The sequence below is a fragment of the Lichenostomus cassidix genome, chromosome 23, assembly GCF_008360975.1.
Source record: "Lichenostomus cassidix isolate B80296 chromosome 23, HeHo_3.0, whole genome shotgun sequence".
NCBI classification, from domain to species: Eukaryota; Metazoa; Chordata; class Aves; order Passeriformes; family Meliphagidae; genus Lichenostomus; species Lichenostomus cassidix.
The window spans coordinates 4,344,181-4,356,591 of record NC_139503.1 but is presented as its reverse complement, the minus strand read 5'-3'; the positions used below and the strand labels follow the sequence as shown (position 1 = coordinate 4,356,591).

The 12,411-nt window shown below is 54.4% G+C and overlaps 1 protein-coding gene across 3 annotated transcripts in view; it reads right to left on the bottom strand.

The window, feature by feature from the left end:
• The window catches only part of PTPRU (protein tyrosine phosphatase receptor type U), a 56,586-nt gene that overhangs the window by 32,825 nt on the left and 11,350 nt on the right, over positions 1–12,411 (bottom strand). For all 3 annotated transcript variants that reach the window (XM_085081221.1, XM_085081223.1, XM_085081222.1), the window contains exons 2-7: positions 8,280–8,408; positions 2,589–2,860; positions 2,434–2,515; positions 1,681–1,796; positions 1,327–1,501; positions 72–365 (exon numbers count right to left, since the gene is read on the bottom strand). In XM_085081221.1, the coding sequence (XP_084937347.1) occupies positions 72–365; positions 1,327–1,501; positions 1,681–1,796; positions 2,434–2,515; positions 2,589–2,860; positions 8,280–8,408 (1,068 nt within the window). The remainder of the gene's footprint in view (positions 1–71; positions 366–1,326; positions 1,502–1,680; positions 1,797–2,433; positions 2,516–2,588; positions 2,861–8,279; positions 8,409–12,411) is intronic.

The following is a 12,411-nucleotide window of genomic DNA, read 5'->3' as shown; positions in this document are numbered from 1 at the left end:
TCTACAAACACAGCAAGGGGGAAGGCTGGGGCACCAGGGGACCTCTCCCAAGGGACCCCCGTGGGACACACCTGCACACTTGGTGCGGCTGATGAGGGGTGGCCCTGGCTTGCCAGTGCCCCCCTCACCGGGCCGGGTGAGCAGCACACTGATCTCGTACTCTGTGTCGGGGTCCAGGTGCCACAGCTTGTAGGTCTGCATGTTGACAGCGTGCACCTCCGACCAGGGCCCCGAGGTCATGCGGTACTCGATCTCCTTGCGCACGATGGGGCCGTCGCCGATGATGGAGTTGGTGTTGAGCTGGATGATGAGGTAGGTGGAGCCGGCCCGGAGCAGCTGGGGAGGGGCAATGGGGGTGGGGGGCTCTGGAAGAGAGCAGAGAGGGGCAGCTGGAGTGTCCCCAGAGCCAGGACAGTGCTGGCACAACCGCAGCTACCATGGTTTTATTTGATAGTTTACAAGCTACAGGCAAAGCATCCCCAAGCTCTCTTCCCACACCAACCCACCACATTCAGGCTGGAGAAAAGAATCTTTGGGGTGACCTGACTGTGGCCTTCCAGTATCTGAAGGGCTTACAAAAGAGATGGAGAGGGGCTTTTGACAGGAGCATGAAGTGACAGGACAAGGGGGAATGGTTTCACACTGACAGAGAGTAGGATTAGATTGGATATTAGGAAAAGATTCTTCCCTGTGAGGGTGGGGAGGCTCTGGCACAGGTTGCCCAGAGAAGCTGTGGCTGCCCCATCCCCAGAAGTGTCCAAGGCCAGGCTGGAGAGGACTCTGAGAAACCTGGGACAGTGGAAGGTGTCGCTGCCCAAAGCAGGGGGTGTGACTGGATGAGCTTCAAGGTCTCTGCCAACCCAAACCATTCAGGGATTTGTGCTGCAGAGCACAGGACAAACTCAGATTCCCCATCCAGAGGATGTGGGAGTCACCCAAGCACAAGAAGGCACCATCCAGTCTTAAAATTTCAGCCTGTGCCCTCCATCACTTTCAGTAAGGCTCGAGCAGCTGAAATAGGGTTTCATCTGATCAAACCTTAATTATCTTTATAAGACACATGGCCCAGCGTGGTGCCACACAGTTTCACCATAATTAATTAATTCCCACCTACTGCAATCAAAAATAAATTATCCAAGGCCACCAGGAAAGGCAGTTTCTAGTTTTGTGCTGCACAGTCCACATGTAGCAACTCAAGAAAGAAAACTGCACAGCAAGAAACTGCAATCCCAGTGTCCCAGGCATCCCACCTTCCTCTTCCTCAGCAAACAGCAGAGCAGGAACAATCCATCCATGCCCCAGAGTGGGTGACAGCAGCTGACCCACCTTTGACGATGAGCTCGGCGAAGTTGGAGACGCCGGCGCCGCGGGCAGACTGGGTGACACAGCGGTACAGATCCTGCTCTGCCTTGGACACTGTGTCCAGCTGGAAGGTGGCCAGGAAGCGCCGGTGGCTGATGTGCTTCACCGAGGCTGCAGGGACCACCTCGCCGCTCTGCCTCTGCCCACGGGAGAGATGTGGTGTCACAGGGGGCACGGTGACAGCTCCAGAGCCACCAAGGGTGTCCCCAGATGATGGCTGCTGACAAGCAGGGGGATCGCCCTTCTCCCGCCGTGTCCAGCGGGGTTTGCTCTGTCTGTGGGGTTGGCTGTGGTGGTTTCACCATCCCCATTCCTCACCTGCATGAGGAAGCGCTCAGCCTCGGAGGCCTTGCCAGCAGCCACACACTGGAAGGTGGCATTTTGTCCTGCATTCACCTCCACGTCACCCAGGCGGGAGAAATGAGGTGCCTTTGCTGCCAGGGGACAAAGGGAGAGGTGAGGAAACTCCGAGAGGACCCATGGCAGCACTGCTGCAAAAATCCCTCCACACCCAAAACGCCACCCAGGGTGTCACAGTTGAGCCAAGCTCTGGACAGGCCTGATCCCCATCCTCACAGCCCTGCTCTGAGTGACAAATCTGTTCCTGTCCCCATAAACCAGCCAGTGTCCCAGGGAGAGATGAGCATTCCCCTCCAGCAGCCAGCAGTGCTGGTGCCAGATGCAGGGAATGGGATTGATAGATCAGGCACCTGTCCTACCCTGGAAGAAACAGGGAGTGAAGCCCAAGAGCCAGTGTGTTGGGACATTCTGGGATTTTGGGTCCCCACCAGCCCCAGGTGGCCCCTCTTGATGGGGACACCCAGGCCTCAGGTTCAGTCTGTGCTTTTCCAAGGTTTTATAGAAACTGAAGCAATGTTGGAGCTGGTGGGGACAGGGATGGAGATGCAAAGAGGAGCCTCAGAGGTGCCCAGGAGATGGAGGTGACATCAGGACACCCAGGTGCCACCAGGCTGCACCCTGGCATTAGCCCCTCAGCTCTCCATCCCAATGGACACCCAGCTGCCCAGGCCAGCCACACCCCCACCTCAGCTCCCATCCCATGGCACTCACAGCACGGATAATTCAGCAGCAAAATGTCATCCAGGCCCAGGTAGCCCCTGCGCTCGCTGGAAACCACCGCCTCAAAGAGCACCTGCGGCACCAAACAGAGGGGTCACCCGTGGCCTGGGGGTCAGGGCTGCATCAGGGGCTCTGCTGCGGCTCACCTGGTACTCGCTGGGCCAGAACAGGCTGACGGCCAGCTCTGCCTGGTGCCACTGGCGGCCGTGCGAGCCGGACGCGTTCCAGACGGCGCTGCCCACCAGGCCCCCGGTGACTCGGACGTAGGCGCTCAGGGTGCCGGGGCTGTGGCCATCCCGGCTGAACATGAAGTAGCTGAACTGCAGGCAGTGGGTGTCATTCTCACTCAGTGCCTGCAAGAGCAGGTGAGCTTTCTGGCCCGGGGTGTGCTGGGAGGAGTTCACCATCAGGTAGGAGCCTGTGGCAGTGGGGAGAAGGGGGAGAGCGTGGGGTGACTATAAGGATGGTGGAGCATCAGGAGGGGTGGCTGAGGGCACTTCTTGTGTCCAGCTGGAGCAGAGAGCTCAGGGATCTGCAGCTCCTCCTGAGGACAGCTCTGATCTCTGCTCTGGGACAGGACAGGACAGGGAAGGGCTGGAGCTGGGAACTGCCCAGGGCAGGTCAGGCTGGAGATCAGGAAAGGTTCTTCCCCCAGAGGGTGCTGGCACTGCCCAGGCTCCCCAGGGAATGGGCACAGCCTGAGGCTGCCAGAGCTCCAGGAGCCTTTGGACAGCACTGCCAGGGATGCACAGGGTGGGGTTTGGGGTGTCTGGGCAGGGCCAGGGGTTGAACTCAATGATCTTGTGGGTTCCTTCCCATTCACAAGATTCTATAGTTCCAATCCCCCTGTTCCACCTCTCCTGAGCTTTGCCAGCAGGGATAGAGAAGGTGGAGGATGTGGGACCCCAAAGATGGCCCTGTCCCCCAGGGCACTGCTCCATGACAGCCACAAGGACGTGCAGGACAGAAGGGACCTGGGATGGAGTCAGGGCAGATGCCTTTTGGGCAGCAGCAGGACACTGCAATGGGATCTGAGTGCTGGATGAGGAGGGAGGGATCAGACCTGCTGCCTCCCCAGGGCACTGCAGTCAGAAATGGCTCCAGTGCTGCCCTCCTTTACCTCTCACAGCTTTGGCTGTGCTGATCCCCCTCCCCAGGCAGGCCCCAGCTGTTTAACTCCCATTCCCAGCTCCTCGTATCATTTACCACGCAGTTGTCACCACGTTTAAACTGTGCTCAGCAGGCGCTCGCAGGGGGAAAAACTCGTTGGCTTAACGAGCAGCAGCAGCATCACAGCTCTCGGGGATGCCTGGGATGTCATTCCCAGAGCTGCCCCACCACCAGCAGCTGCTGGGATCCCACCTCCCACCTCCCAAAACCACCAGCAGCAAAATCAGGAGCCTTAGCACAGCCTCGAAGCCTTACTTATAGGGCAGGCAGGATGGCAATCCCAAAGGGATCCCAAAGGCAGCATCATTCTTTGTCCTACACACTCCAACCCAGGCAGTCTGAGGCAGGAGTGGGATGCAGGAGTCCCAGCTTTTTGTGGCAACTTCCAGAGCCATCCATCGTGGCTGTGGGGCTGGGATACAGGATGGATGTGACACTGGACAGTTGGGATACAGGACAGATGGAAAACTGTCCCACCAAATCCTCCCCCTCACCAAAGGCAAGGGGATTATTAATCTCCATTTTCATACCAGCAGAAGCTGTAAGTAACAAAGCTGGGCCGTTTGTTCAAGCCTACCATTGTTTTCCTGACAGTCAGGGCTTTGTTATTAATTAATTCCAAACTCAGGCGCTCTCCTCTCATCGACTCCCACTGAGCAGCTCCAAGAAAAGCCTAATGAAGGTGAAGGGGAATTGCAGGGGGCATTCCCCCCATCCATCCCCCACAGCCCTTGGGGTCACAGGGGGCACCCATCCACTGCCCCAGTTTGGGATCTGCACCCAAGGGGACCCCAGAGCACCCAGGGGGTCACAGCACCAGCTGGGGTGACACAGTGCCAGGTGCCACACGCATCTCCCAGTGCATCCTTCAGGGACAGGAGCTGGGGCAAGGGGAAGAAATCGTTAGAAAGGAGAATTTTTCACCATGCCACTGACCCACATGGCCGCCTGGCCCTGCCAGCCCCTTGGGGTGGCTACCCAGGGTGAAATAAAATGATGACAATTTATTTCCTGGGACTCCAGCACAGCTCATTTCACCCACCAAGGGGAAGGCACTATGTTCACGTTTCTCTTTTTTTCTCCTCTCCTTTCCCCCAGCAAAATTACTTCTGCTCTAATGAGATCAGCCCCATTTGGTCCAGGCACAGCAGAGTGGAGAGAGACCATTGACCCACCCCATGCCAGGGGACATCTCCCAAAAGCCACCTCATTAACAAACGGGCTCTCGTTAAACACAGGCCCTTCCTCCGCCCTCCCTTCACAAACAAAAAGCCACAGGACCAAAATAAAGAGGCCAAGGCTAAAATTAAACCACTGAAGAGTTATTTTAAAAGACAGAGGATGCCCATGAGGTCACCCGGGAGCAGGGGATGCACCTGAGCATCCCTCATCGAGCAGGGCTTCCCACACACACTGTTTTCCTCTCCTAATTTTCTTCCTGGTGTTGCAGCATTGGAAAAAGCAGGTTCCAACCACTTGCTTTTGTGCTAATTATATCCTCCTTTGCTGTAAATATCTGGCATTAGCTTCAAGCCCAGGGTGTGGGTTGGGGTTTTTTTATGAATATAAGAGAGGCAGAGGTACTTCACACTGCCAGAGGAGAGGGGTGGATGGGATTTTGGGAAAGAATTGTTCCCTGGGAGGGTAGGGAAGCCCTGGCACATGTTGCCCAGGGAAGATTTGGCTGCCCCATCCCTGGAAATATCCAAAACCAGTTAAAACTCTGCTTTCTCACAGAGAAAGGGCAGTTCTCCCCATCATGCTGCCCATCCCAAAAGTCCTGCCTACCACTGCATCCCTCCAGGAGAAACCCAAACAGCCCTGCAAGAAGAGGAGGGAAAAACCTGCTCCCCCCTCTTCCCTGTCTCGATGAGTTTTTCCTCCTACAAAATCACCGAGAGATAAAAATAAATAAAAAAAAAAAACTTCCAAGAGCTATTAGAAGGCAGGGGAGGCAGGCAGGATGACAGGGAGAGGGCGGCACTGCCAGACAAGAGGTGCCAAGGGACCAGGTCTGAGCACTGCAGCATCTGTCTCCAGGAAATCCCGCTGGAAGATGAAGCTGACGTGTGGCAGATCCTTCTCCATGTCAGAGCTGGCATGGGAATCAGGGAACCAGGATTCAATCAATCCCCACTTCTGTGCTGAGCTTCTCCCAAAGGAGCCCCAGCAGCAGGGGCTGATCCAGCACCACGGGGTCCTTGGACACAATTCCCACGGGACAAAACAATCAGGCTTTGTTTTTCAAAGGTTTTATGGATGCTTGATGGGAAGCTGCTGGAGCTGAGAGATGAAGGAGCAACTTGAAGAGGATGGAGAGACATCAGAGCTCTTCAAGGTGGTGACAACAGCTCGGTGCCCCCAGCACAGGGACAGGGCTGTGCAGGGACACTGCAGCAGCTCCATGCACTGAGAAACTCTGACTCAAAAGTGGCTTCCGAATGTCAGTGAGTTTGGAAGGAAAATCTAGGAAAAAGCAGCATTTGAGGAAATAAAACCACCCACAAATATGTTGGTTTAAATATTTGGAGTGAGGGATCTTAGAGCTCCTGCCAGTGCCTAAAGAGGCTCCAGGAGAGCTGGAGAGTGACTGGAGACAAGGGGGAATGGTTTCCACTGCCACAGGGCAGGGTTAGATGGGATATTGGGAAGGAATTGTTCCCTGTGAGGGTGGGCAGGCCCTGGCACAGGTTTCCCAGAGAAGCTGTGGCTGCCCTTGGATCCCTGGAAGTTTCCATGGCCAGGCTGGAGGGACTTGGAACACTCTGGGACAGTGGAAGGTGTCCCTGCCATGGCAGGGGTGGCACTGGATGAGATTTAAGGTCCCTTCCAACCCAAGCAGTCTGGGATTGCAGCCTCACACCTGCCTCACCCAGCTCCCTGCAACTGCTCCTTTAAAAAAAAAAAAAAAAAAAAAAAACAATAAAAAGATGAAAGAAAAAAAAAATAATCACGATTGCAACGTGGGAGAGACCCATCCATCATCTTTAGGTGAAACAGAGACGAGTCAAGAGAAGGGGGGAAAAAAACCCCAAACCAAACAAGAAAGCAAGAGGAGAGTGGGATGGAAAGGTAGCAGCAGGTGGCCAGCAGCCAGCGCCTGCTCCAATAAATCCTACGCTCCTTGAAACTGGCTGATCTCCAGTAAAAACTCGTTTTAATCTGAGACCACGAGACTCCTTTGGAAAGTGCTCCCTGGAGAGGCCCTGGTGCTGTGAAATCCCTTTGATCCCCCGAGCTGCTGCAGGGACTGAGGGGGCGATGGGGCTGCAGGAGCCTCGTGCACAGCTCGCCATCCAAAACAGGGTAAAACCACCCAAAATCAGCGACCCTGCAGCCCCCAGTGCCCCAAGACTGTGAGCAAACAGCATCTGCCTGGTCTTAGGGGAGCTACAGGGACAATCACCCTCTCCTAGTGTGACTCTGATGCTCCACACTCACACCATCTGAGCTGGGATGTCACATTCCCTTCCCCACCAACCCTGGAGTTTATTGCTTAAAATCTTTGCATTCCTTTCAGCCCCCACCTCCTCCATGGTTATTTCCTCAAGCAGGGACAGAAACCCCATTCCACCCAACCCCTGAACCCCCTGCAAGCCACCAGGCTCTAAACTCGGGCAGTTCACTGCAGATTTTAAATCACAGCTGAATATTGAGCAGAAAACTCAACTAATTACAGGTTTCAGACTCTCCACCACGAGCCACCTCAACCCCCAGCTTTGCTTCCCCCTGGAAAGCCCCCCCTGGACACACAGCAATTAGGATAGCTCAGTTTGAAGCAATTACTTGGAAAAATCATCAAGGGAAGAGCAGGGATCCGCCAGCAGATCCCTGAGGGTTGTTTCCCCTCATCCAGAACCCAGGAAATGCCAGCAGGGATGGGATGGAAGGAAAAAGTGATGGGAAAAGGTAAAGGCAGAGGAGAGTTAGTGGAGGGGAAAAGCCAAATTAAGCCCTGGCATGAACAAGGCACAAAATAAACAGCTGCAGGCAGGTTGATGGAGCAGTGAAGAGTTTCCCATAAAGCAGGTAGCATTTGAATAAATAAAAAAGGTTGTTTTTACTGTTGAGCTCTCAACCAGCTCTCCTTTCTGCCCACCCTCAGCACAGGATTTGGCCTCCAGGATCAGGCAGGAGCCAGCAGTCCCAAAAACAAGGAGCATCCCAAGCCCAGTGCACCTCGCTGAGCAAATGGCTTCAGGGATGACTCAAGGGGGTCACAGTGGGACAGAGCTCAGAGCAGGGAGCAAGGAAAGTCCCCAGATGCCACCCAGGAATGGTGCCCACACCATCCTCATAGAAAGGGAAGCTCTCTATGACTGCCTGGCTGGCTCTGCTCTCCCAGCCTGGCCATGAGAGAGACAGACCCAGAAAACAACAAAAAACAGTTTAAAACTAATGAGATTTTTTTTAAAAGCCCATTTTCATTTTCTTCCTCACAGTCCCCAAGACTTTGGAGATGCCTCCAACTCACAAGCCCTTCCCCACACTTGAAAAAGCCAGAAACATGGTTTTATTCCCCTTTTTCCACACAACCATGGAGAAACCAAACTGAAAATGCTGCAGGAATTAAACCAGGAGAAGCCACAGTCCAGCCCTGGGGTAGAGGACACAGAGGTGGGTTGGGGGCAGAGGTCCCCAGGGACACAGGGGGACAGAGGACTCACCGTGAGGCAGGTCAGGCGTCAGGTGAGGCATCAGGTAACTGCGGATGAGCTCCCAGTCGAAGTCATCGTCCTCACCCTGGCTGTACTCGCACTGGTTCGGGTCACTGTCCTCCTCGAAGGTGCAGCCAGCTGTGGGGACAGACCTGTCAGCCCCCTGTGCCCCCCGAGCTGCTGTTCCCTCCCCAAAAGCCCCAGCAGGATGGTGTGATGCCCCCGGAATGCTGGGGGACTCCAGGCATCCCCCAAGGGCACCATGAGCAGGGGTTTGGTGCTGCCAGGGTCCCATCAGTGACACGAGCTGGCAGGTCTCAGCTCCTGGGAGGCCTCAGCAACAGGGTGCAGCTCCCAGCTTTGCTTCCCGGGGCTGGGAATCCAAGTGGTTTCTCCCAGGAAGAAGCATTGGGGAATGGCTGCACAGAATTCCTGCTTTGACCCCAAACTCCTCCTGTGGATTGGGTTTTGGGGTGTTTGTCCATGGCATGATACGAGTGTGGCAGTTCTGAGCCCCAACCCCCACACACACCCCTGAGCCCCCCTTGGCACTGCTGAGTCCTTTCATCAGTTATATTTTATTACAGATTTATCTCTTGGGGGTCTGAGGGTGTTCACACAGCACCTCCCTGGTCCACAGGGAGCTCAGCTGAGCAGGGAGGAGTGGGAAAATACCAAAAGGCCTCTTGTTCCCATGGGAAGGACACAGAGGGAGCCCCCCAGCCCCACATCCAGCCCCAGCTCATCACCCACATTCCAGTCCCCCCATTTCCCAGTCCCCCATCATCCCACATCCATCCTCCGTCTATTATCCACCTCCCCCATCATCCCACATCCATCCTCCATCCTTTACCCAGCTCCCCCCACATCCATCCAACCCCAGAGCTCCAGGCCAGCTCTGCCCGTGGGGCCAGCAGGGGCTGGTGAGTTCACACTGCCCCATTGTCCCATTAAACCCACGATTACCCAGGACCAGAGCACGGCGCTAATTAACGGGGCCGGGCTGACGAGGGGCCCCGGGAAGCCCTGAGCAAGCGGAATGAACAAAGGCAAATATCCCCTAATGGGCCGCCAGGAAAACAGAGCTGGGCCCAGGGATTATTTCTGCTGGTTTTTTCCTGTTTTATCCCAAATTACATCAGTAATTCCCCTCGCCACCCGGGGATTTGGCAGTTAATGGCCTCGCTGCCAGCACGGGTTGTGCTTCCCTGCGCTCAGGGATGCTTGGATGCAACACTCAGTCAAACACGAGCACAAACACTGGGAAAAAAGCCCGTTAAGATGCCCAGGAAATTTCAATTCCCAGCTCTTTCATATGTAAGAAGATATTTGTGGCTTTTTCGCCCCTTTGCACTCATTTTTTAAAGCACGAGGGCACATTCCGGCTCCGTCACCAACTGTTTTTTTCCCTCTCAGAGCCGCAAGAAACTTCTTTTTAAAAAAAAAAAAAAAAACCTGAAAGCAAATTCTCTCCTATTCATATGTCTGGAGGCACTGAGACATCACAGCTTTCTTAAAACCCTTCCCGAAATGGAGTGTCTGCCCAGCCCACGTGTGGCTGTGCCCCCGCACCACAGCCCCTGCTCCTCAGCTCTCACCACGAGACGTGTCAGATTTTGGAGTCTGGAACTTGGCTGCACTTTCTAACGGGAGGAAAAAGCACAAATCTGTCAAAATTTTCCAGGAAGGAAGGAAAATAAAATAAATTTCAAAATAAAACAGTGTCAGGGACTAAGTGCCAAGTGATTTAAAAGGAAAAAAAACTAAGTGTTTCTTTCCAAGATCTGCTGAGCGGGATATTCTGGGAGGCAGAAATTTGTTCTTGGGGGATTTTTTTTTTTTTTGGCCTGAGAAACCAGAGAAGACAAACAGCATTTGGGGCTGGCAGAGCCCCATTTCCCAGGGGGAAAGTGATTCCTTCACCCCCAATAAACCATCCCAGCCACTGAAACCCTTCTCCTCCTGGATTACAAGCCCCTACCCAAATCCCATTGCCATCCCCAGCACAGCCACTACCACCAAGCAATCCCAATCCCACTCCTCAGCCTCCCCATGGCTGGATCCTCAGCCACTCACGAGGTGATGCCCAGGCTCCAGAAGTTTAAAATGCAATTACAGAGTAGATATTGTGCTGGCAGAGACACAGCTGGCCGAGCTGATCCATCTCCCTGCTCGGACAGGTTTATTGCCACGGCTTTTCCCTTCCCTCCCACCCACGGCACAAAACGAAGGCAGTTCGACTGGCCACTCCATTTCCCTGACTAATTTGTCCATGATTTGTACACACAGGGCAAAAATCCAAAGGGTTTCGCAGTGGTTTCCATGAGTTATGGGATGCCTCTGGCACCAGCTCTCCCCAGCCAAGGACAGGGCTGGGGAGAAGCTCGACCTCCAGCAGGTTCTCCCTCCCCATCACAAGATTAAGGGCATAAAAATTAACACCTGAGCAATTAAATGCCAACAGCCCGACTCCTGAGGGGGTGGCTGGAGGTGCCCCAGCAGCTGTGAGAAGTCAGAAGGGGGAAACTCAGAGCAACCAGCAAAAAATTAACGTTTCATCCAAACATTCGCGAGGAGGGCAGGGAGGCTGCAACCCGAAATATCCATCTCTGGCAGTGGGAGGGTTATTCCATCCCAAGGGCAGCGAGACAGCGACTGTGGGAGCTGGGTGAGACTGCTCTGGGTGTGGATTTGCCCTAAAAATGAACCGAGGAGTCCCCAGCTCCCTGTGCTGGCTGCAGGCCAGGCTGACAGCAGCTCCGGGTGTGGAGGTGAAGGCAGCGAGTGAGGGAGGTGAAATCCCAAGGCGAGAGCAGCTAAAAATACTGCAGGGAGCTGCTGGTTTGCCCCCGGGGTGGGATGTGTCCGAGACGCAGCCTGAACACCCCAAAGCTGCCAAAATCACCCCAAATTCAGAGCCACAAGAGGCAGCCCATGCCAAGGGTGAGATGTACCCATCAAACACCCTACACAAAACCCCCAGAGCATCACAGCGTTCCTGGGCAGAGGGGAGAGAGGGATGAGAACCAACACGGGGGTTTAACACCAGATGGACCAGAATTTTTAAAATAAGAAAGAAAAACAAGGTGGTTGGAGGGATTTGCCAGGGGGATGGGTACTAGTGCTGAAACCTCCATGGATCCACTGCGTGCCCAGGCAGAAGGGAGCAGAGTGATGAGCACGAATGTAGAGGTTAAACACCAGATCAAGCAAAATCGTTTAAAAGAAAACAAAAAAAGGTGGCTTGAGGGGTTTGTCAGGGAGCCTGGTAGCCCCTGGGTAGCACTGCAGCACCAGGCCATGCAGAGGGAGCAGAGGCACAGCCACCAACACAAGGGTTAAACACCAGATGGAGTAAATTGTCTCAAATAGAAAGAAAAGGAGGTGTTTTAATGGATTCATGAGAGAGAAGGGCACCGCTGCCACCCGGCATCCCCCTGCACGGGGATGGAGAGGAGGAAATCTGGGGGAGGGGAGGGACTAGGGATTCACAAAGACGAGGGAGGAAAAGAAAGACCAAACAGCCAAGTACAAAGGACAGCATCTAATTAATTCTCCGTGGCCACCGAGGAACGTGGCCGCCTGCCCACAGCCCACCCCAGCTCTTTCATCCGCAGAGCCTACGCTGCTCTCGCTTCAAAGTTAATTACACACTTAAACCTTTCCTGTTTAACCTCCTGCACCATGGGACATGATCCATGGCTTCTCTTGCTTTTCATCGAGCAGAATTGAGACGGCTCCTGTGCCAAAGGGCAGCTCAGCACCGTCCAGGATGGGACCACAGCCCTATACAGGATGAGATCACAGCCCAGACCATCCAGAATTACAGCCCTGCACCATCCAGGATGGGATCACAGCCCCATTCAGGTTGGGATCACAGCCTCACACCATCCAGGATGGGATCACAGCCCAGACCATTCAGGATCACAGCCCCATTCAGGATGAGATAACAGCCCAGAACCCATCCAGGATGGGATCACAGCCTTATTCAGGTTGGGATCACAGCCCTATCCAGGATGGGACCACAGCTTCATTCAGATTGGGATCACAGCCCAGCACCATCCAGGATCACAGCCCTCCCACACCCTAAGGGGACAATGACACCACCCGGACCTTTTGGTGTATCACCTGATGGGGACAT